At 40.9% G+C, this 25966-nt stretch overlaps 1 protein-coding gene across 7 annotated transcripts in view; it reads right to left on the bottom strand.

Moving 5' to 3' along the window:
• Positions 1 to 25966, bottom strand: part of sulf1 (sulfatase 1) — a 390572-nt gene that overhangs the window by 123718 nt on the left and 240888 nt on the right. For all 7 annotated transcript variants that reach the window (XM_060822708.1, XM_060822711.1, XM_060822709.1 and 4 more), the window contains one exon: positions 11722 to 11961. In XM_060822708.1, coding sequence (XP_060678691.1) covers positions 11722 to 11893 — 172 coding nt within the window. In that variant the 5' untranslated portion in view covers positions 11894 to 11961. The remainder of the gene's footprint in view (positions 1 to 11721; positions 11962 to 25966) is intronic.

The raw sequence follows: 25966 nt of genomic DNA, 5'->3' as shown, positions 1-25966 counted from the left end.
ACAATGTTTTGACATCACACCCCACGGAATATCAATAATAAGACAGTAAATGGATTGACAGAGGCCTGGGTGCAAAAGTATACCGTGGCACAGTGGTTAGCACTGCTGCCTCACAGCGCCTGAGACCTGGGGTTCAATTCCTGACTCAGGTGACTGACTGTGTGGAGTTTCACGTTCTCCCCCTGTCTGTGTGGGTTTCCTCCGGGTGCTCCGGTTTCCTCCCACAGTCCAAAGATGTGCGGGTCAGGTGAATTGGCCATGCTAAATTGCCCATAGTGTTAGGTAAGGGGTAAATGTAGGGTTATGGGTGGGTTGCGCTTCGGCGGGTCGGTGTGGACTTGTTGGGCCGAAGGGCCTGTTTCCACACTGTAAGTAATCTAATCTTAAAAAAAGGGCTAAAGAGCCAATCTGTATGATAATGCATAATACATCTTTACCCACACAGCTGTCTTCTTGTTTAATACCTCAAATTATTTAAAAATCTTGGATATAATTGTTAGCCTGTAATCACTCTGTTCAAGTTTTAGAATGTTATTTTCAATGTATTTACGGGTATTCTTGGTATCAATGATATTGCCGTTATCCGAAATGGGCCCAGAACCTAGTTTGACAACTTCCACTGCATTCTGGGAAAAATAAGCACTGGAACTAGTAAAAGTATCCCAAGCAGAGTAAGCATGGCTTCATGAAAGGGGAATAATGGGGAATGAGGAGAATTGATTTACTACTGCAGTTTAAGGAAGTTTCAACAAGAGTGGGTAGAGCCAGCAGCTGTGGACTTCCAGAAGGTGTCTAACAAGGTATCTCACAAAAGGTTAAACCATAAGGTAAGAGCTCATGGTGTTGGAAGTAGTACATTGGCATGGATAGAGAATTGGGTTAAGGACAGGAAACAAAGCGTGGGGATAAGGTGTTTTTTCTCAGTTGGCGACTCGTGACCAAAGGAGTACCACAGGGAATGTAATGGTTTACGATAAATACAAATGACTTTGGAGGTAGGAAGTGAATGTACTGTAGCCAAATTTGCAGACAACACAAAAATAAGTAGAAAGGCAAGGATACAAACAACATAGAGAGAGAAAGGTTAAAGAAGTGGGCAAATGGAGTATCACATGGGGAAATGTGAACTTGGTCATTTTGAAAGGGACAACAGAAAAACATCATATTATTTAAATGGAATGGGCAAAAACTGCAGAAAACTACAACACAAAGGCACAAAGTTTGCACATAAAACACAGGACGTTAGCTAGATGTAGCAGGTAATCAAAAAGATGGATCATTGGCCCTTATTTCAGGGGGTTATAGTACAAGCGTAGAAAAGTCTTACTGCAACTGTACAAGGTGCTGGTGAGACCACATCTGGAGCACTGTCAGCCGTTTTAGTTTCCTTATTTAAGGAAGGATAGCACTTCATTGGAGGCAGATCAGAGAAAGTTCACTAGTATGATTCCCGGTGCACAGGGATTGTCTTATGAGCAAAGACTAAACAGTTGTGGACTTTACTCATTAGACTTAGAAGAATGAGAGGTGATCTCACTGAAACATATGGAATTCTTACAGGGCTTCACAGGGTAAATGCTGAAGTGATGTTTCCCCTCATAGGAGAGTCCAGGAGGAGAGGGCATAGTCTCAGAATAAAGGGGTGCCAATTTAAGACTGAGATGAGGAGCAATTTCTTCTCTCAGAGGGTTGAGGGGTCTTTGGAAATCCTTGCCACTAAAAGCTGTGGAGGCTGAGCCTTTGTGTATATTTAAGGCTGAGATAGATTCTTGGTCAGTCGGGGAAGTTGATGTGAGGAAAGCTCGCTCAGCCATGATGTGAATGAATGACAGAGCAGGCTTGAGGGACCAAATTGCCCACTCTCTGTTCCTATTTCACATGGGATCCTAGTGTTAACATCAACAACCTCAGAGGAGTGTTTTCAGGTGACTTAAATTCCTACAATAGATATTGCATCTACTGCAATCTAAACATTTCACAGTTTAACTGTTGGGCTCTGCAGATTGCATGTGATCTACATTGGGAGCAATTTCTGAACTGATGACATTTCCAGAACCAGTTTGCCTACATCGGTGCTCTTATGAACATAGTCATATTTTTAATACTATTTTTAATTTCTGTCCAAATGATTCAATTTTATACTGGTGGTGTATGGAGTTTGGATGTATTCATTTTTTTCTCAACTGGAGGACTACATTTTACTGAGGAGAATGGCTGAGCTCTGTTCAATTTACCAGACAAATGGTTAGAATGACATGTATTTAACTATGTGGGCTTATGCCTGAAACGTCGAATTTCCTGTTCCTTGGATGCTGCCTGATCTGCTGCGCTTTTCCAGCAACATATTTTCAGCTCTGATACTCCAGCATTTGCAGACCTCACTTCCTCCTTGAAGATTTTAACCTCCTGCGAATACTCTTGCAAGGATGCCTTCCTTGAAGAAGCTCTCTTCCTCCCTCTATAAGGATATCAGTGAGTCCCTCTCTCACTGCACCCCCCAGGTCATCTCCTCTGCACAGACTCCATCGCCCCTCCCCCAAGTCCCTCCTCCCTATCTTTTATCTTAGCCTGCTGGACATACTTTCCTCATTCCTGATGAAAGGCTTATGCCCGAAACGTCGAATTTCCTGTTCCTTGGATGCTGCCTGACCTGCTGCGCTTTTCCAGCAACACATTTTCAGCTCCTATGTATAATGTTTTCCAATATGCAAGTTTTTACACTGATTGTGTAAAATAAGTGATTTTAAAAAATGCCATACTTGGAAATTGTGCAGCAGGTGTTCCAAGACGTTGACTGTACCTGGGAAAGTAAACTGGCAAGTGTTTAAAGGTGTTTGTAGCACAACAGACAGTTTCACAATCTTCCTTAGATTCCAGGGTAGCGTCAGAGGTTGCAGAATTTCAATGTTACACAATAAACACGACAACTACAGGGCAGTCAGTTTAACCATGGTGGTGGGAAAGCTTTCTAAAACAATAATATAGGTCAAAACCAACAGTTACTCACAAAGTGGATTTGTGAAGAAGAAAACGTATTTGACTTACTTAATTCAGATTTTGGATGAGGTAACAGACAAGGCTAATGAGGGGCATACCATCGACATAATGCATATGGTGTTCCAAAGGGCATTTGATAAAGTATTATGTAACTGGCTTACCAGCAAAGTGTAAATGCTAGTAAAGACCATGACATTATGGCTATAAGATTGGTTAAGTAAAAGGAAACTGAGAATAAGGCGAAACAATTGCTTTTTCAACTGGAGGCAGGTATATAGTAGTGTTCCCAAGTGAACGTTACCAGGACTAGTGCTTTCTCTCAATGTAAGACTCAGATGTACAGGTCAAAGTTTAAAGTTTGAAGGTGACAAAACATGGAACATGTGACAGATGAAATTCAATGCAGGGAAGTGCAAAGTGGCATACTTCATAGAAAGTATACAAACAGACAATATAGTATTAATGTATACAATTTTAAGGGGGTGCAGGAACAGAAGACCTGGGAGAATATGCAGAAAGAGCCAAATCAGATTAGGAATGTTGTAAAAAAGGCAGATGGATTTACCAGGATGTCACCTGGACTGGGGGGTTTGCATTATTAGGAGAGGCTGGATAGACTGGGACTTTATTCACTGGAGCATTGGGCTTATAAAGGTTTATAAAATCATGAAGGCACAGATAAGTTGAATAACAAAGATCTTTTCCCAGGTGTGGGTGAGTTCAAAGTTAAGTTGCATATTTTCAAGGTGAGAGAAGAAAGATTTAAAAGGGACCTGAAGGGCAACTTTTTCACACAGAGGGTTTTGTGTGTGTGGAATGAATTGCTATAGGAAGTGGTGGATGCAAGTACAGTTACAACATTTAAAAGTAATTTGAATAAATACCTGAATAGGAAGGGTTTAGAGGAATACAGGCCAAACGCAGGCAAGTGGGACTAGTTTAGTTTGGCAAACTTGGTCTTTTGCCACACTGTATGTCTATGACTGCCTATAGGCCATTAGGACTATAAAACAATGGATTGGCTTCAACCCAGTATTGTAGATGAGAGTGGTGCTGGAAAAGCACAGCAGTTCAGGCAGCATCCGAGGAACAGGAAAATCGACGTTTCAGGCAAAAGCCCTTCATCAGGAATAGAAGCAGAGTATCTGCAGGGTGGAGATCTGGTTTCCAGCATCTGCAGCCCTTGTTTTTACCTATTTGATTTCAACACAGTATTGTATCCAATTCTGGACATGGCATTTCAGAGAGGGTGCTGAGAAGATTTACAAAAATGGTTTCAATGGTGAAGGTCTTCAATTACCTGGATATATTGGAGAAGCTGATAATTTTATCTTCTGAAAGAAGGATGAGGCGAGATTTGTTAAAATTGTTCAAATGACATGGGGTCTGAACACAATACATAGAGCGTCGACAATGGTGGAAGAGTCAACAAGTAGAAAATACAGATTTAAAGTGATTGGCAAAAGAATTAAAGACAGCATGTAGAAAAAACACTTCTTAATACAACATGTGGTTATGATCGAGAATCCATTGCCTGAAAAGATGGTGGACGAATATTTAGTCAGGCTTTTCAAAAGGGAATTAGAGAAGGGTTTGAAGGGAAATAGAAATCTGCAGGTGTATGGCGTAAGGGCACAGGAATGAGAGGAATTAAATTGTTCCTGTTGCGATCCAAAATTGACACAAGTGTCAAATGGTCTCCATTTCCTCCAGGTGCTCTGGTTTCCTCCCACAGTCCAAAGATGTGCAGGTTAGGTGAATTGGCTAAATTGCCCGTAGTGTTAGGTGTAGGGGAATGGGTCTGGGTGGGTTGCTCTTCAGAGGGTGTGTTTGGACCCTCTTATTGATCCAATCTTATTGAAATTGCTTTAGAGGTTTGGGGTCATATCTTTCTCTCCAATGTTGTAAGAATAAATATAGATAATATCCTAATGTTAAAAGCACTCATAATAATGATAACAAAAAGATTACAGCACCTGGCATATTGAGTGACATTTTGGTCTCCTTACCAAAGAAAAGATATATTTATCATACAGCGAAGGTCCAGTGAAGGTTCACTAGATTGGTTCCTGAGATGGCAAGATCATTGTATAAGGAGAGATTGGTTCTACTGGGACTATATTCACTCGGGTTAAGGAGAATGAAAGGGGATCTTATTGAAGCGTATAAACTTTGGCAGGGGTAGACAGACTGGATGCAAGGAGGATGTTTCCCATGTTTGGGGAAACTTGAACCAGGGATTAAGGTTTCAGTATATGGGATGGGTCATTTTCGACTGAGAAAAGGCAACACTTCTTCATTTGGCAGGGCGTGAATATGCGGTACATTCCCACACATGAGACTAAGGAGGCCAAGTCAGTGGGTATGCGGTATACTCCCGCACATGAGACTAAGGAGGCCAAGTCAGTGGATATGCGATATACCCCCACACATGAGACTAAAGAGGCCAAGTTAGTGGATATGCGGTACATTCCCACACATGAGACTCAGGAGGCTAAGTCACTGGATATGTGGTATACTCCCACACATGAGACTAAAGAGGCCAAGTCACTGAATATGCAGTATACTCCCACACATGAGATTAAGGAGGCCAAGTCAACGGATACGCGGTACATTCCCACACATGAGATTAAAAAGGTCAAGTCACTGAATATATTTAAGAAAAAAGTAGCTTGATTTCTTGACACAGACTTCAAATATGGTGGGGACAGAGAGAGGGGGGTGTATCATGTTGTGCTACGATCTGTCACAATCATATGAATGGAGCAGCAAGTTCAATGGGCTGAGTAGCCTACTTCTGCTCCTACTTCTATGGACAAGATATCCAAGCCACTGGCGAGAAAATTGGGAAAATTGAGTGAGATTGGCAGTAGGCGATGCCTGATTTCAAGCAAAAGGTCCAAATTTCCAACAAAATGTGAAATGTCAAGTCAAGGTACTTGCCAATGAGCAGCAAGAGGCTTATTTTCATGCTTTTGTATGAATCAACATCTCCCTTTCTACACCATCGCACTTTATTGACACTCAGCTTTCCATTCTCCCACATATTGGACAGAGCTGGACAGCGACAGTTACCAACATGAAAGTCAGGGTAACCTGACAACTCCAGCTCATTGTTTACATCTCTGGTCCTCCGCCTTGCTCGCCAGGTACCAACATCTCAGAGCAGTGATGTCACCCATCCTTGCCCACCAGAGCCTGCAGATTTCCATTGGCAAAGCCATTGCCCTTGGTCTGCCATGTTTGGGGCATCTGGCAGACTGCCAGCACTTGGCCAGGGGCACGAGCTAGGCTCGAAAAGTGATGCGAGCACCAGGAATTCTGGGCAGTCCTGGGTGCGGCCTGTACTTCTGTCTTTGTCAAATGGGAAAACGTGAAAGTGGAGCACCACAGAAGTGTTGTGCACAATTAATGAGGTGAGTTTAAGAAGAAAGCATGCTAAAACTCACCAGGCCTCACAAAGAGAAACCTTCCATGAAGCTTGTCAAAACTGACACTTAACTGATTTCTGGTGAAGTTCTGCTCTGTGTTTTATTAATCTACTGCTTATGGCACCATGCCATAGGGTGACATGTTGGCTCAGTGGTTAGCACAGCTGCCTCACAGCATCAGGAATCCAGGTTTGATTACACCCTCAGGGGATTGTCTGTGTGGAATTTGCATCTTCTCCCTTGTCTGTCTGGGTTTCCTCCCACAGCAGTTTGGGTGGATCAGTCATAGTAAATTGTCTGTCGTATCCAAGGATGTACGGGCAGGTGGGTTAACCATGGAAAATGCAGGGTTACAGGGATGGGGTGTGTCTGGTTGGGTTGCTCTTTGGAGAGTCTGTGTGGACTCAGTGGACTGAATGACTTTCACCCCGATGTATCCAGTTGCTCACTTTGTTCATCACAGTCCAGTCATTATGTCTTCAGGAATCAGAGGCAGATTTGCTGCTATTGAAAAGTCTGGACATGTGCTCAAATTTTTGGTGGCAGGTCTGAATCCATGACATGATGGGCCACTAAATAAGCAATCTTACCCAATCAACAGTGGACAATCAATAGCAACTTGCACTGAGAGCTCCAAACTACATTATCGTATCTCAATCTCTGAGGTTAGGCTATGCTGCACCAGCCACTGAATCTACTGTATGTCTAAGTTTCATAGGAAATTAATTCAATCCAGATACATTTGGGCCACTTCACAACTAGATCATCAGGCTGCTCAGAGAAATCTTGAATTAAAATAAAAGAGATGGTATTGCTTGTGGACGAACTAATTTTTATTTTTTTTTTACATTAATAAGCACCAGTGTGAGAAAGTTTAAATAAATTAATAACGTGACCTAATATGTAGGAAACATGTTAATACAATAACTATTTTCAATAGTTCAATAATAATTCAAATCAGGGCCAAGTGGAACTCATTGACAATGAGATCCCTGATTGGGATTATTAAACTGGTGCCAATCAGGGATCCCTGGCTGACTGTTATAAACAGGAGATTCGGAGAGTCTCCTCATTCCAGGGACTAGCTCTGAGCTAACTGGTTACGGCCCACATGCTGTGCACATGTAAATAAAGTGTGACCTCACTGGCCTCTGTGCAGTTACTTCAGTTCCAAAACAGGCCCAATCAATTTTGTTTGGTTTTTAGTAGAAATGGCTAGAGCATTAAAACAGATTGTTGGCAATAAAGCTGGGGGCTTCCAAATGATGACAATCTAGGAAAAAATAATAAATATAGAATCAGAAGGCTATATTCTGCCTTAACATCCCACCTGACTCTTTTGAGAAAGTGATCTCCTGACTGCAACAGTGGAACACCTTGCTGTGTGCTCTAGTTCCAAACAGCATTTCAACAAAAAAAAACCTCCTAAGCTTAAAGATGTTGGAGATTCCCAATAAAAAAGCTGAAAAGAGATTAACAACATGGCAAAAGGTTATACAACAGTATAATTAATGTGCGGCAGAGTGAGGGAATATTGAATGGAGTGTTTCAGGGATTGATGCTGGGATCCCCACTGGTTCTAATTGGCATTAATTATTTGAATTCAGAAAATCAATGTAAGCCTGTCAAGTTTGCAGATGTCACCAACTTGGAATGCACATGCAATTGAATCTGAAAAAACAGCCAAGAAACTAGATTGCATAATCTAGAAGTGGCTGGATAAAACTCTACATAGATGGTGTAGGTCACTGCACATAGGTAATAAAATAATGATTGACATGCCTGCTTTAATGAATGTCATTGACTAAGAAAAGGATGGAGGTGAAAGGGATTGGCAAAATGGGATGGAAGCAGGAGCGTGCTAGTTGATCCCTTAACCTACCCAGGCAACTTTTCAAAGTAGACAGTCAAAAATGCAGCAGTTCAATGAATGAGACAAGTTGCAGGTCACAGTCTAAAATGTGCATCTACAAGAGAGAGGTATTCTTGCTCCTGCCAGCTCTACAGCTATTTCCTGGGCCATTGCTGGAACAGTCTGTGACAGCACCCTTATAGAAGCATTAGGAGACTGCTTTCAAATGGGTAAAGCACAGAACAAAGAATCACTTCTGAAAATACATAGTGTTTCTTTGGACAGTTAACGATAAAGTTATGCGACAGCATGATGTAGAGGTGGTCAACAATGGGATGTTATGGACAATGGGTCGTGTAGGAAAGTAGAACTAATTAGGTTGTACCTGCAGTCTATATTTGGCTGTACAGATTAAATGGGCCGAAGGGCCCCCTCTGTACAACTTGATTCTATGGTTCTATGGTGGGAAAATTAAAAGGAGTTGTGGTTTGTGTCAAATCATATTACTTGTATCTGCTCAGATGTCAACTGGCTCATCCTTCAGTTTTACTGATAACTAATCTCAACTTGAAATATTTCTATAAAGATAAGTTTAAGGCAAGGTACTTGTTAGAACCTTCAGACTTCTTATGTGCTTTGACATAACTTTTGTTGTAAGATGGGCCTATAGTTTGGATGGACAGGTTCAGATGGACCTAATGGTTTTTTCTATTGTTTTGATCTTATGATCGTAGATTAAGTCACATTTTCACTCTCACAAGTGGTGGGATAGGCAGAGAGAATTAAAAGTGGATTTTATGCAGGAAACACACGTCAAGAATTCCAGTGTGGGGGTCATTTGGTCACATATGATTTTCAGTTTACACACAGCGCGAAGGGTCTATTCACCGAGAAAACCATGTACATAACTGGCTTCAGCATATGACGTGCATTTTTTGTGTGCAGAATCCTTAACTGAGTGGAAAATTTGTTAAACTTCCCTTTGTATCCAATTCACCTATATTCATATAGATACTTAGAGACGTAATCACTTGTCAGAACAGAACTGAAACAGACATGCTATTGAAACTTTTCATCTTGTGTGCATCACGACAGAATTGAATACCAAATTTGAAGGGGAACTAATATTTACACTCAATGAGCAAAAGGGTGCTGATTGATTGGCAAATGGACTCTGACTGGCTGACATATTGCTACGGAGAAGGCACTTCTCAGCTTATGCGTCAATTTAAATCAGCACATAGTGTCCAACATTAGACATCATATCACAGTTGCACAACACTTACTAAACATTCCCAATGGTGCAATGAATGACAGCATCAACTTACTTAAGATTATCAGCCAGATTTACAATGTGGGTCACTTACAAGAAGTTGCAATGTATTCATAAGCAAGGCAATATTAAAGTAAATGTTCAGGAATTGTCCACTTTTTCATTCGGACAACTGGGAAACAACCATTCCATGGCGAAGCCTCACCTATTCATTTACCAAACAATCGACCCACTCTCTTTTTATGCAATATAAACTAGGGACAGGAGTTGGCCATTCAGCCCTTACAGCATGATCCACCTTTCAATTTGACAATAGTTGATCCCTTATCTCAATGCCATTTTCTCACTGTCTCCCAATACCTCCAGATGCCTTTAAAATTTCAAAAAAATCTCTTTCTTAAAATATATTCAGTAACTTGGCCTCCACAGCCTTCTGTGGTAGACAATTCCACATGTTCACTAGCCTTTGAGTGAAGAAATCCTTCCTCATCTCAATCCTAAATGGTCTGTCCCTTATCCTGAGACAGTTTCCTGGTTCGATAGTCCCCAGGATATCCGCACTGCAAGAAATAGGTGTTCCTTTTGAAATTTGGTACTCTTGTGATTCTATCCTGATCATTGCAAGACAAGAAAAAAATCTTAAAAACCTTAGGTAGATAAATAAGTACACAATTACAGAAATATTCAGGAGATAGGAATGGACACTATAAATTGATGGGAAACAAGAAACAGCAAAGACTAGGTAGGGATGGTGCAAGGCCGAGCCCAGCTTGGAGTTGTATACACATCTGAAATGCATCTCAGAGCAGCTCTTGCTCTCAGGTGCTACACTTAACCACAATGTGAAGCATCCTCCAGTATTTATCAATCAGTGCTTTACAAGCTGTTAAACATCCGCATGCACATTAAGAGGTTGTGTGACTCATTCAGATATTTGAACTGTCCAGATGTATACCCTCAGATGCACGAGCTATTACTTTAGCAGCAATTCGTCTTTATATATCAACATATGGGAAAAAAACCATCAATCTTTTACAGAGTGAATCAGTGCTGACAGCTTTGCAGTGTCAGGAGGAAAGCATCAAATTCCCAGTGCTGCCGGGGATGAAAATATCAATATAAGGAGCCCAGTGTCAGAGACAGAGTGTTGTACTTTAATACTATAAATTCACTTGTGGATGGATCAATGGCAAGCTCGATGGGTCCACACTTCAGAGGACCTTGCAATTACCTCAAGCAGAAAATATGAAGAATGTGAGAATATGATTATAACCTGATTGGATCTGTTTTCATCTCCCTGTTTTGCTACCCAATGTATCGGGAGGTGAGTCAGTTTCTATTTACGAATCAAATTGAAAACTTAGAAACTGAAAATTAAGAGGTATATTTTAACTCCCATGACAGGGATTGGCAAGTCTGGGTGAAACACCCATTTACAGTCCATCCAACTTTCATTCTTTAGCAGTCAAACTGAGCCCTACATTTCTTCTGAGCTCCCTGATGACTCTCAGTGGGTAACTTTGTGACGTGTGATGGTGTAAAATGGACCATGATGCATCAGCAACATACTTCACATCACTCCAGACCTTGGTTGACTTTAACAGAAATAAAAATCCATTTAGATATTCACTATCACCTATTTGCATTGGGGCACAGGCCAAAATTGCCCCAGAGAATCTAGCCAATGAATAAATATGGCATACACAATTGTAGATGGTAGGTTCAGTTCTGCCTTGTGCTATATTTTCTTATGTCAAACAATTACAGTTGGAATGCTAGCATTAGCCTCAATGCCCCTGGGTTAGAGAACATAAATGAGAGTTTCTGCTCCTGACTGTTTTCTAGTGACCCCTGATAGAACTGATGGGATTAGACTGGTCGTAACCCCAATAGTTTGTAATACCACATTCACACATTCATTTAAGCAGGCCCCTACCCATACCTATGCCTGGCTTCCGCAGAAAGTCAGAAGTCACACAATTCCTTCACCTGATGAAAGAGCAGCGCTCAGAAAGTTTGTGATCTTAAATAAGCCTGTTGGACTATAACCTGACATCATGTGACTTCTGACATTGTCCACCCGAGTCCAACACCGGCACCTCCACATCATGTCTTCAGGAGATGAAAGGAGAGACAATTAGCAAATGATAAAATTGAAACATCCTTACCAAGCTCCACATCCTGATCGTCTGTGATGATGAGAATAATGTTGGGCCTGATGTTTCTTCGGTCACGCTGTACACGTCCTTTAAAACGCTGTGGCTTTAAGTTTGTACCAAGGACTCCAATCAATTCAGCAGTTAGAATGGCCAAAAGCAGAATAAGTGGTGAGACTTTCATGTCAGCTTGCTTGAGACCACAAGAAGGAAACAGAGTATCTTTGGTTTTGCCACTTCTTATCAGATTATCTGTAATTAACGTGGAACGAATGAATAGAATCAGCTTCAATATAATTAAACTTATAAGCTATACAAAAAGGTTAAAGAATGCTAAAATGAAGACATTTTCTGGAGTTTCAAACGTTATTGATCACAAACAAGGTGCTCGTGAAAGTAAAAAGTTAATTAAGATCAGCTTTGATATGAAATCCATATAAACAAACTAAATTATCATAATTAACAATGAACAGGAGTATACATGTAAAATTCCTTTTATAGAAAATCATTACCAAGTTATAGTGACACTGAAATGCAACAGTGAACAGTGCAGACTTTATCAAAGAATTTTGTTATTACTAAGATCAAAATAAAGCCAGGAATCAAGGTTATGTATGTTTTAGATTAATCAAGCAAAGAATTTCACCATATAATTCTCTTTTTTCTTTCCAAACATCTCAAAACTGTAGAATTTTTCTGAAACAATATCCATGCCTATGATCTTAGAATGAAATATTTCATGAACTGTCAACTGAAACCTTCAATAGGTTTTTGATATTCAAAGTGTTCAAACCCTGGCTTTGCACCTGCACAATATTAATCCCTTTCACTTGCCTCATGGCTCCAGTCCTAGCACGCAGTGACGAACGTTCTCAAACTACCTTTCTTACAAGAAACACATTGAGTGTTAGAAATCGTCTCTTTCCTTGTTACTGAAACCTCTAATTGTACATCAACCAGCCACGACCAGTCAATGTGAGCTCACAGCACCATGAACTTTTGCTGAGCTCCTGTCATTTGAAGGTGCATGCAGGCTTTGCGCTCACTTGCATTTATACTTGCGCAATAATCAGCCCCCACTGTTCAAAAATCCCTTAGTTCCAACCACAGGAGGGGGAAGGGGTGATTTAGCCACAAATCCATCCAACTCCATCTGCTACAGAATTGATTGATTGGACCTCAGACCAAAGGTAACTTACTCTACTTTGACATTTCCTGCATTCAGCTGTCACGCTAGCAGCTTTACACATGTAAGAATTCACTTGGATTGAAAACTGAATGAGTGTATAGTTCAAAGTGATTAGCGACTTACTAAAAGGCTATTTAACAAAGGCATTTAAGACAAGCAGGCACATTTATACCATTTCCGTTCAAAGGGCAAAAGTCCATTATAATTTAACATTTGCAAGCATAGCAATTAGGAGATGGCACATGAATTTCACCATCAAATGGTCTAAATGAACATTTAATGAGGTTCATCTGAAGACCGGGTTCTCACACCTGGGATTTTGCCCTTGTGCTCTCGAATTAATAGCTGCTGTTACAGCAGCCAATGCTAAGAGATCAAAGCTACTTCAATAAAAGAAACAAAAAGACACACAGCTTATATTAAAGATATCATTCATAAAAATTTTAAAAAAGGATGCAAGTATACTTGTGGGTGAGGCAGAGTCCATTACTAAAAGAGATGCACTGATTCATTCAAACAGCAGACAAAAAACCTCTCCAGTTTCAAAGATACTCCATTACCTTTAGCTCTTTTTGATGAAACTTCAACCCTTGGAGGCTTTACAGGAAGAGGTGTGTAAAGACTCAGACAATCTGGAAGATGTTATGATTATCGCTGCATTACTAAGCAGCACTGCACGCAGCAGCTTTTGCTGGTGTGATCACTGCCCATTCTACAAGCTTCAGTGGTCAAGCAGACTGCTTTGCACTTAATGGATAAGTATTTGATGCTGGTGGCTTTTATACAGTGTACTGAGTAATGAACACAGCAATCATTTCAAAAGCAGAGTCATGTTTTAAAAGTCTTTAAATTCATAAAATAAAGGATAAAAATTGATGAAACATTTTGAGAGAAAAAAAACAACATAGCATCTCCTAACAGGGAATGGATGCTAAACTCTGTCTAACATCAGCAGTGTCGATGAATAGTGCAGTGCAAAAGAAAACACTTCAAAGCGTTAAAGAATTTTTTTAATGGGGTGTGACGGTAGTTGAAAGTAATCATACCTGTACACCACTTTCCCTATTGATAGAACAATATTGTAACAACGTAGGATAGATTAGCATTTATTAAAAAATGCAAAAATTTACATTTCAGTCAGCTCCACAATGAAACACATTATAAAATAATGTAAAAATAACCTGCACGTATCATCACAAGTTTCCAGGATGCTGAGAAAACAAAGTATAAAATTCTTTAATAACACTTACTTGAAAAAAAAGAATGAACCAAGCTTCTGGAAATGAAAATGTTCAGTTGCTATGTGCTCTGGGCCTCACTGCCTGCATTTAATGATGTACAGCAAACTTTGCACACACTGTTGACTCAACTGCTGCAGTTATTCATACTGCATTGAGTAAACACTGGCACCAATGACTTTAAATAAACCCTCTCGGTATGTGGTTGCAAATGTCAGGCTATCATACCTCAGCGACAACGTGAAAAAACAGAACAGCATTGCCAGGCTTTCTAATTCAGCCCAAGCCTGAAGTATCATTTTTTTCAGCTGGAGGAGAGCCAGTGATACCTGGGATGAAGTTGTTCAGTTGTGAGAGACGAAGACACAACTTCAAGCGTGGACAATTCTCCATTCAGCACTGACCTTTTCAAACCTGACATCCCCACACAGACTATCTTCCTGCCGCTGTAGGAAATAAAGCTGCAAAATTAATCCTGACAAAATGTTGTGTTTGTCTTCAAGGATATGTCAGTATTTTTGTGTGGCGTGCTATGAGACAATCTCCTAACACTTCACAAAGTCTCTGAAACCCAATCCCTTTAAATGACAGTAAAACACTGATGGCAAGCCTGACAATAGCCTGATCTTGCAGCGAGAAACTTTACTCTAGAATCAAGTCAGTGAAGGAGAGAAAGCAGCATTGCAACAATCTGAAATAATTCAGCCAACCGTGCATTATCATTATTTGCTGCAGTCCCATCCAAACAATATAGCTAAATGGCAGAACTTGTACACAAATCTCAGCAATCGCATGGGTCACTGGTCTACTTTACATTCATTCCATGCTGTTGACTTTACATTGCGGTACGCTCCTACTTTTCCAAAATCCTTTTAATATTATTTTCGAAACAATTCAAACATCCCTGTTCTTTGAAGTTTATCTATGTGTTCTATTGTATAAAACCTTACCACATGTTCAATAGCAGACGTTTCACTGCTTCATATACATACACAAATATATCAAAGAGCCGACATTCAAAATATCTTTCATCTGCTAAAACTGCTCACTATATTTAGGAATTGCTAATCATGCATTTGAAGGAGAAGAGAAAAGGCAGTTACAATGGTAGAATTAGATGAGAAAAGAGGCAAGGGATTGGAGTAAAGAATAAACTTGCCATGTTCTAGCCAGGTTGAATGGCCTTGTCTCTGTGTTGTATACCCCAGGTATCCTATTCTGAATCATATTAGAAAGTAAAGGTAATACTTAGATTACTTCTTTGACTGCAGAGTGCCTTTTCAAATCAGTCTCCTTTGTCCCTTAAACTCTCACCACCAATGAATGTGAGGAGCTCAGGGTCCTCTTTGTTACTAAGGTTGAGACAACGCAATTAGCTACTTCTCCCTCTCACCAGCCTGCCCTCAAACCTGCCAGTCCTGAATGTTTCTCCGGTTTATATCCAATCCTTTCTCATGTCCTCTCTGAGTATTCTTTGCTCATGAAACTACCTCATCTTCCCTTAGTCCAATTTCCACTAAACTGCTAGACACCCAACTTTCCCTGCTAGCTCCGAAACTAGCCAATATAGTTACAGGCAGTGATGTTATGGAGGTAGAAATAGGTGGCCTTAGAGATGGCATGAATAGGAGATCAGAAGCTCATTTCAGGACACCAAGGTTGCAAAATTACTGCTGTAATCTCAGACTGTTACCAAGGAGAGCGATAGAGGCAGACATTAAGGAATGGAATTTTGAATGAAGACCAAAAAGAACAATTTCAATTTTCCCAATATTTAATTAGAAGAAATTTCTGCTCATCGATACAAAGCATTAGTTAAGCAGCCTGATAATTTAGCAACAGTGGAGAAGTCCAGAGAGGTGATGGTGAGGTATAGCTGGGTGCTACCAAAGCACAATCTCCCCATCTCTGCATGGGCTTCCTCCGGGTGCTCCGAATTCCTCCCAAAGTCCAAAAATGTGCAGGTTAGGTGAATTGACCATGCTAAGTTGCCCATAGTGTTAGGTGAAGGGGTAAATGTAGGGGAATGGGTTTGGGTGGGTTGCGCTTCGGCAGGTCACTGTGAACTTGTTGGGCCGAAGGGCCTATTTCCACATTGTAACTAATCTAATCTACATGTGAAACCTAGTACTGTGCCTTTGAATGACATTGCCAAGGCACAGTATATAGATGAAAAAAGGGCTGGGTCATAGATTGATCCCTGGGGAACACCAGAGATAATGATGTAGAAAGAGGAAGAGAAGCCATTGCAAATGATTATCAGGCTGTGATTAGATGGATAAGAAAGGAAGCACTTGACAGCAATGCCACTTGGCTGGACAGAGAAGAGGCTTTGGGGGAGAACACTGTGATCAATCATGTCAAAGGATGAAGGGGGAGAGGTTGCCTCAGTCATGGTCACACAGGACATTGTTTGTGACTTTTGGAGAGATTCAAACATGAAATTCCAGGAAAATAAGAGCTGACTTGGGTGTCATCATATGAGTTTTGGAGAGGAAATTGAGGAGGAATAATGGGAGATTTTGGAGCTCTGAGATGCAGAGGTAACTGGGTGTCTGCATGCATGAATAGCAGAAGGTTGGGTTGCAGGTACAGTGAGTAATTAGGAAACCCAAGGGAACTTTAGCATTTATTCTGAGGGAGACTGAATACAAATTATACAGTGCTCTGGTCATGCCATATGTGGAGTACTGTGCACAATGTTAATCAGTTTAATTAAAGAAGGATGCAAATGTGTTGGAGATAATTCAGAGAAGGTTACCAGACTAAAACCAAGGATGGCCAGATTGTCTCTTAAGGAACAGTTGGACAGGCTAAGCTTGTATCTGCTGGAGTTTACAACAGTGAGAGAGAACCAGACTGAAACATATAAAATCTGAAAGATTCTTGACTGAGCAGATTTGCAGAAGGTGTTTCTTGCTGTGAGAGAATCTAGAACTGGGGGGTCACTGCTCAAAAATCAGACCCCCCCATTTAAAACGGAGATGAGGTGAATTTTCTCTTCTCTCAGTCTTTGTCACTCTCTCCATGAAGAGGTGGTGGAGGAGTCCTTCAATATTTTTAAGGCACAGGTAGATATATTCTTGTTAAGCAAGGAATAGGGAAGTTAGCAGGGTTGGTAGGAACATGGATTTGAGTTTGCAGTCAGATAAGCCAAGATCCCAGTGAATTCCAGAACATCTTCAAGGGGTTGAATGGCCTATTCTTGCTCCTGATAAGTGCATTCTTATGGAATGGTAGTTTGCAAGCACAGAGAGGTCAAGACTTGATTTTTAAGGTGATGAGTGATGACAACAGACTTAAAAGAGAGAGAGGGAAATAAGCTTGAGAGAGAGCCTGTTACAGTATTGGCTAGTATCAGAGTTAGCAGGGGAGGTTCGGTGTCTAGCAGTTTGGTGGAAACTGGACTAAGGGAAGATGAGGTGGTTTCATGAGCAAGGTATACTTCGAGGGCAGGTTGGTGTAAGGGAAAGGTATACTGTGTTGTTTACCTGATGCTGTAACCCTCATTTAAGCCTTCATTCCTCAAGACTTGACTATTCAAATGCATCCTGGTCTGGTCTGACTCGTTGTACCCTTCATAAACATAAGGCCATCCAAACACTGCTGCCCTAACATGCAGCAATCCCCATTGTGCTCATTGACTTGCAGTGACTCCCAGTTAAACAAAGGTTTGATTTTCAAATCATCATTATTGTATTCAAATCCCTCCATGGCTTTGTGTCTCTTTACTGCTGTAATATATTCCAAACCCACCATCCTCCAACCCCACAACCCTCTGAGATTCAAAACTCTAATTCTCATACCTTGTGCATTCCCAATGTTAATTGGTCCATCATCAGCATTTATGCCTTCAGTTACTTAGGTCCAAAGCTCTGCAAATCCCTGCTCACATTACTTCACATCTATATCTCATTTCCATCCAATCTCTGAAAGCTTACATCCATATCCAACCTTCTATTCGTCTGCCCTAATATCACCTCACGTGTCATACTTCATTTTATAATGCTCCTGCAATGCATTCTGGAATGTTCCATGATGTTACAGATGCTGTAGAATTATTGTTGATCAAAGCAAATATTTTTAACCTTTCATTTTTAACGAAAGATAAACGGGATTGCCTTTTATTCATTTTTTTTTGTAATTTATTCATTTGTGGGACAGACCTTGGAGTGCAGGTTCATAGCTCCCTGAAAGTGGAGTCGCAGGTAGATAGGATAGTGAAGAAGGCGTTTGGTATGCTTTCCTTTATTGGTCAGAGTATTGAGTACAGGAGTTGGGAGGTCATGTTGCAGCTATAAAGGACATTGGTTAGCCCACTGTTGGAATATTGCGTGCAATTCTGGTCACCTTCCTATCGAAAAGATGTTGTGAAACATGAAAGGGTTCAGAAAAGATTTACAAGGATGCTGCCAGAGTTGGAGGATTTCAGCTATAGGGAGAGGCTGAACAGGCTGGGGCTGTTTTCCCTGGAGCGTCGGAGGCTGAGGGGGTGACCTTATAGAGGTTTACAAAATTATGAGGGGCATGGATAGGGTAAATAGACAAAGTCTTTTCCCTGGGGTCGGGGAGTCCAGAACTAGAGGGCATAGGTTTAGGGTGAGAGGGGAAAGATATAAAAGAGACCTAAGGGGCAACCTTTTCACGCAGAGGGTGATACGTGTATGGAATGAGCTGCCAGAGGATGTGGTGGAGGCTGGTACAATTACTGCCTTTAAAGGGCATCTGGATGGGTATATGAATAGGAAGGGTTTGGAGGGATATGGGTCGGGTGCTGGCAGGTGGACTAGATTGGTTTGGGATATCTGGTCAGCATGGACAGGTTGGACTGAAGGGTTTGTTTCCGTGCTGTACATCTCTATGACTCTATGACTCTATGTGGGCGTCACTGGCTGGGTCAGCATTTATTGCCTATCCCTAGTTGTCCCTGAGAAGATGGTGGTGAGCTGCCTTCTTGAACCGTTGTGGTCCATCTGCTCTGTGTTGACCTAAAATGCCATTAGGGAGAGAATTCCAGGATTTTGACCCAGTGACAGTGAAGGGACAGCGATACATTCCAGGTCAGGATGGTGAGGGGGTTGGAGGGGAACTTGAAGAGGGTGGCATTCCCATGCATCTGCTGCCCTTGTCCTTCCAGATGGAGGTGGTCATGGGTTTGGAAGGTGCTCTCTGTGGATCTTAGATGAATTTCTGCAGTTCATCTTGTAATAGTACAGACTGCTACTAATGAGTGTTGGTGATGGAGCGAATGGATACTTGTGGATGTAGAACCAATTGAGTGGGCTGCTTTGTCCTGGATGGTGTCAAACTTCTTGAGGGTTTTTGATGTTGCTTAGGCATTGAGAAAAATATGTGCAGATGTATTTGTGACAACATCTGTGCCACACGGGGTAATTGAAGAATGACACTGGAATTTTCCGTTGTGTCTTGTACATCATATACTGCACCAGTTTAATAGAGCCAAGAGAATAAGATTGCTGATAATATGACAGGTAACTCCTGCTTCTGCCAGGCTGCTTTGTTGAATTCTGGAGAAAAGCCTACATTTTATTATTCCATAATTGTCATTAGCAATTTGATTTACTGGGAATTGGGTGGGTTTTTTTCTTCCTACTTTTGATTTGCAATTATATCACAAGAACATAATCAAGTGGATTATGTAAAATAGCTGCCTTCAAGATGAATCAGACCCAGTCAATTCTGATTTAACATTTCTTACTCAGTTCAGCAACATTTCCCATTAAGCAGTTGAAAGTGCAGGTGATTAATGCACTGTTTGCTGTTTGGCCATGTTAATCTGGAAGCCAAGAAGTGTTCAGGAAGCTTCAGAGAATGGCTATTCCACCATTTCCTTTTTTCTTCAAAGCAAAAAATTGCCACATGCCTCAATGCTCATCTCCTCTTGTCCTGTCCATGGGGTAAAATCATGAGATGGGCATCCAAGGTTTTTGCTGCAAATGTGTTGCTGGTCAAAGCACAGCAGGCCAGGCAGCATCTCAGGAATAGAGAATTCGACGTTTCGAGCATAAGCCCTTCATCAGGAATAAGGATGAATGAAGGGCTTATGCTCGAAACGTCGAATTCTCTATTCCTGAGATGCTGCCTGGCCTGCTGTGCTTTGACCAGCAACACATTTGCAGCTGTGATCTCCAGCATCTGCAGACCTCACTTTTTAATCCAAGGTTTTTAACCATCATCTTATGAACTGACATCAGACAGTTGGCTGAAAGGACAGTGTTAGTTCCCTCCTCCCTTTCTCCCTTCTCAGCTGTTCACTTAATGTCTGTGGCGAGAGCTGTGACTCAATATGGCGAAGTTGTAGAAGGGTGCAGGAAATGACCGTGAATCATGGTACAAAACTCTGCAACCCTGGTTGGGTTTTTCCAGAGTGGTCTAGACAGGGGAATCATTGCTTACATACACCAATAGCTTGCTTGATCATGTGACAGCATGATTCATTATAGATATGCTCTCCACATATGCTCGCTTATGCCTTAGGGGGTGTGAGGACAGAGTCCTTGTCAGTCAATATACATAGCTCTGTTCAGATTACTGACTAGAGATAAGTGGGGGCTCCAGTGCTTATTTATTTTGGATCTTTATGTGCAAGCAAAAGATTCAATTTTCGCCTTACAAATCTAAAATAACTAACTATATATATCATAGCCAAACAATCAAATGTCAATTTCCTTGACCTGGATATTAATTTATTTATTTGTGAATTGTGGGGTGTAGTTTCAATCATGGACATGTTGTACAGAGATATTGCAGGTTCATCATAATCTCTGAGCTCCACTTTCCTCAGTATTTGTACACACTCCCCTTCTTCCTCATCTGAGGAGACAAATGGCTAGTCCATCTCCCCTTCTCCGTCTGCCCCTGTTTTTGAGCTGAGTTGTGCAGGGCACAACAACAATCACTATCCCACAGACAAGGCCTGGAAAGCTCTGCCTGAGCATGGGAAAATCATGTGATGAAATTTATATGCAAATTTGGACAAGGTAATTAATTGGTGACAAAAATAGGAATGCAATGAAGAACAGTGGCTGGACTCTGAAGGTTAACTCTGCTTTCTCTCCACAGACTCTGAGTATTAGCCAAATACCTTTCTATATGGACATGGACAACTTCAGTATCCAAGGAGTCGAATATGGTGCTGAATATTTGCTGATTGTTGCACACTGATGGAACAAGACATATCCAGCAATAAAGAGAAAGTGAGGCCTGCAGATGCTGGAGATCAGAGCTGAAAATGTGTTGCTGGAAAAGCGCAGCAGGTCAGGCAGCATCCAAGGAACAGGAAATTCGACATTTCGGGCATAAGCCCTTCATCATTCCTCATTCCTGATGAAGGGCTTATGCCCGAAACGTCGAATTTCCTGTTCCTTGGATGCTGCCTGACCTGCTGCGCTTTTCCAGCAACACATATCCAGCAATAATGTTGTCTGGGGAGCTGTCTGTAAGATATGGTTCCATGTATATGACGATGTCACGATGTTGCTTGACTAATCTGTGAGACAGCTCTCCCAACTTTGGAACTTAGCATCCAATGGTCTTGAGGAAGACTTTGCAGGGTCGACAGAGTTGAGTTTGCTGTCGTCGTTTCCAGTGCCTGAGTTGATATGAGGAAGGTTTGCCAGTTTGATTCATTTTTTGGCTATTTCAGAGGGCTGTAACAAGTCAATCACATTGCTCTGGGACTGGAGTCACATGTAGGCCGACTAGGTAAAGACAGCTGTCTCCTTCAAACAACATTAGTGAACTACTGTTTTTTTTTACAATCAACAATCATTTCATGGTTATCAGTAATTCAAGGATGACTGAAAATGTGACTCTTGTAAAAAGATGTTGCCAGATCATTTGTGTTTTCCCAGCACTTTTACTTATTTTAGGTTTCAAGTGCCTGCAGTATTTTTCTTTTATTTTACTTATTTATTTATACTTATTTATACTTACTTATAAATATTTTTCTTTTATTTATTGTGCTTATCTGTTAGTGTTTATGATACATATTTCCATAAAGGGAACAGGATGAGACTTTGTACAATCAAGTATACAAAAATTCAATGAAAACTGAACTTTTAACACCCCAGAATTGAAATGTATATTTGTGATTTAAAAAAGCCTAGTTATTAGAAACTAAAGCTTCTTCAACAGATTAATTGCATTGATCAAATTCTTATGTATTTATTAATTTCTAATTTCCAACCATATCACTATTTTCTCTAAAGAAACAGTATTTTGAAGACAAATGTTGTATTGAGGAGATTAAGATCATTAAATTGAGTGAGGTGAAATGCCTACTCACAAAACAGTCCAACCAGAGACTACCTAAACTATGGTTAAATCTATACATTACAATTACTTCACTCCTGTGCTACAACTAAAGTAGGAAAGGTGACTCATTCTTTTCGTTGTCCCATTGCTTGACTGGCCACAACAAAATCTCAGTGTAAAAGCGAGATGTTTGTTATGTAGCTCAGTACTAGCACGTGCGCGTACACAGACGCGTGCTATCTATAATTATTTTGCCAAGTAACAAATGAATTTGGAAAAATAGAATGATTCACAGGTTTTCTAGATACTGGACTGCAGCCAATGCATTATCCACACTAGCTGTTGATAATGGGTTATCTTCCTCATTCATTCAGTTATGGCTGCTGAACTCACCTTTCCAGGAGTCAGTGATGTAGATTTAGATTTCCCTTTTGATGTGAGTGGTTTCAAGATGGGACAAAGGCTATTTCCACCATGACAAGCTTTCTCTGACTGTCTGTGTTCAAAACAGTTATATTTTACACCCAGAAGCTGGGTCACGTGACCACTCCCTGAAAGTGTTGCTGACTCAGTGATGCCAACCAATCAGCTCAGCTTCTTGCCAAATGTAGCACGTTCATTGCTGTAGCCAGTGGCGTTTACTTTGCAAAATCTTGTTTTCAAAAGATTCAAGTCACATAAGTATGTGTATATAACTGATTACAAGTTAATATTACAGAAAACTCATACATGGTACCTATTAAAACTGTTCATATATTATTTAACAATCCAGAAAGGGAAAGTGTAAAGTCCTGAAAACTTAATCTGCTGAACATTGCAACCAGCTTGCTGTGTTTGAATACAATATATTTAAATTATTCAGGAAGTTTTTAAATTGCAATCACCTCTGATGACATCCTAAGTCTACAAGGACGCTATTAGCTACACTGACAATACAGTGCCAAAAATATGCAGCAGTATATGCCAACTGCCAGTACCAATTCCTCATTCCTACAATTTTCCCTTGTGACCTCTGTTCCAGTATATATATCCATTGATACCAGCCGCTCTCTGGGAGCTGTGTACAAAGCAGTTGAACATAGGTCATGAGAGCTCATCACCTCAATCACTGGATCCTTAAACAGCACATTTACCTTATACTCATATTAGGAAATACCTAGCAATTAGGATTGATGACCCTTGCTGATCTTTCCCCCTAAATGTACTCAAAGGGAGTGTTTCAAAGGATGTAGGCATCATTGGCTAGGCCAGCATTTACTTCCCGTCCCTAATTGCCCATAGAGCAGTTAAGAGTTTACCATATTGCTGGAGTTATATGCAGACCATTAGATATAGGAATATAAGTAAGTCATTCAGCCCATTAAGTCCTCTCCACTATTGACTGACATGTCTCTCAATCCTAGTCCTGCCTTTTCCCCATAACCCTTATCACTTTACTAATCAAGAGCCTAATGACTTGGCCTTCACAGTCTTCTGCAGCAATGAGTTCTACAATACAGGCCAGCAAAGACTGGCTGACTTCCTTCCCTAAAGGATATTAATGAATCGCTGTAGTACCTTTAGATTTGAGTAGTGTTCCACATGAACATGTCAGCTCTTTGGGATTGGGATTAGCATTATATTGCTCGTACAAACAAATGAACTGAGTAGCATGACACAAAATACTCGAAAATAGTGAAGCTGATTGCATGAACTTATACGTAACCTGCTGGCCTGTGCAGAGCCCCGTCAGATCATCAATCACTGGGGGGGGCTTCGAACAATTGTGAGGGAGAAAGAAACACACAAACATAAGAGGAAGGAACAGCAGTCAGCCACTCAGCCCTTCCAGCCTGCTCCACCATTCAACAAGATCATGGTTGATCTGATTTTAAATTCCAAGTTGCATTCCTGCATATCCTTTGGTCATCCCCATGGTCATCAAAAATCTATCTACCCCTGAGATTCTGCATCTATTACCTTTTGAGGAAGGGACTTCCAAAGATTCGCTATCCTCTAAAAGAAAAAAAAATTTCTTCATCTCTGATTTAAATGGATGATCCATGTTTTTAAATTATGGTCTCTAGTTCTACATTCTCCCACAAAAGGAAACATCCTTTTGAAATCCACCTGGGAATGTCCCCTCAGGATCTTATATGATTAGCTTAATCACCTGTGACTCTCCTAAACTCCAGAGAATACAAGCCTCGCCTGTCTAGATTTTCCTCATAAAGCAATCCTTCCATTCCAGGTATTAATCTGGTAAATCTTCTCTGAATTTATTCCAACGCATTACCATCCTTCCATCTGTATGGTGACCGGTACTGGACACTATACTCCACAGCTGAAAATGTGTTGCTGCAAAAGCGCAGCAGGTCAGGCGGCATCCAAGGACCAGGAGAATCGATGTTTCGGGCATGAGCCATTCTTCAGAACTGTACTCCACATACAGTTTCACCAATGCCTGTATAAGTGAAGTATAACCTCTATCCTCTTGCATTCAATAAAACATAACATAGCTTTCCTATACAGTGAGTTTTGAACAATGTGGTGGTGTTGGGGGGGATGGCCATTAAAGTGGGAAGAGACGAAGTGGACAACAGACATGGATCTAGGCCAGTGGGATGAAATGTCTATTTCTATAAATACAGTTGCATAGGGTGGCACAGTGGTTAGCACTGTTGCCTTACAGTGCCAGGGACCCAGGTTCAATTCCAGCCTCAGGCCACTATCTGTGTGGAGTTTGTACGTTCTCTCTGTGTTTGCGTGGGCTCCTCCCACAGTCCAAAGATGTGCAATTTAGGTGGATTGGCCATGTTAAATAGCCCATGGGTTACACTGATTGGTGTGGGATGCTCCTCAGAGAGTCAGTGTGGACTCATGGGTTAAATGGCCTCCTTCCACCCTAACCATATAGAATCTCGACAGAATCTTGTAATTTCTATTTTGTCAATGCTATGCAATTTTTAAAATGAACAGGCTGGGGCTATTTTCCTGGAATGTCAGAGGCTGAGTGGTAACATTACAGAAGTTTATAAAATCATGATGGGCATGGATAGAGTGAACAGCCAAGGTCTTTTTCCCAGGGTAGAAGAGTCCAAAACTATAGGGCTTGGTTTAAGGTAAGAGGAAAAGTATAAAAGACCCCTACTGGGCAACCTTTTCATGCAGAGGGTGGTACGTGTATGGAATGAGCTGCCAGAAGAAGTGGTGGAGGCTGGTACAATTACAACATTTAAAAGGCATCTGGATGGGTATATGAATAGGAAGGGTTGGAGGGATATGGGCCAAATGCTGGCAAATGGAACTAGATTAGGTTAGGATATCTGGCTGACATGGACAAGTTGGACTGAAGGGTCTGTTTCCGTGCTGTACATCTCTATGACTCTAATGATACTATCAAATTAATCTGTCTGGTTGAAATTTTAAATTTTCTCTCAAGATATACAAAATGCAAAAATATTGCCTGTGTGGCTTTGCAAGATAATTGGTTCTCACTGAATCAAATGTATTCAAATAATTTAGCAGAACATGTGGAAATGAATGCATATTGATATAACTAATCATAATTTGA

The sequence above is a fragment of the Hemiscyllium ocellatum genome, chromosome 4, assembly GCF_020745735.1.
Source record: "Hemiscyllium ocellatum isolate sHemOce1 chromosome 4, sHemOce1.pat.X.cur, whole genome shotgun sequence".
Lineage (NCBI taxonomy): Eukaryota > Metazoa > Chordata > Chondrichthyes > Orectolobiformes > Hemiscylliidae > Hemiscyllium > Hemiscyllium ocellatum.
The sequence above is the reverse complement of the archived record's forward strand: the minus strand, read 5'-3'. Positions and strand labels throughout refer to the sequence as shown.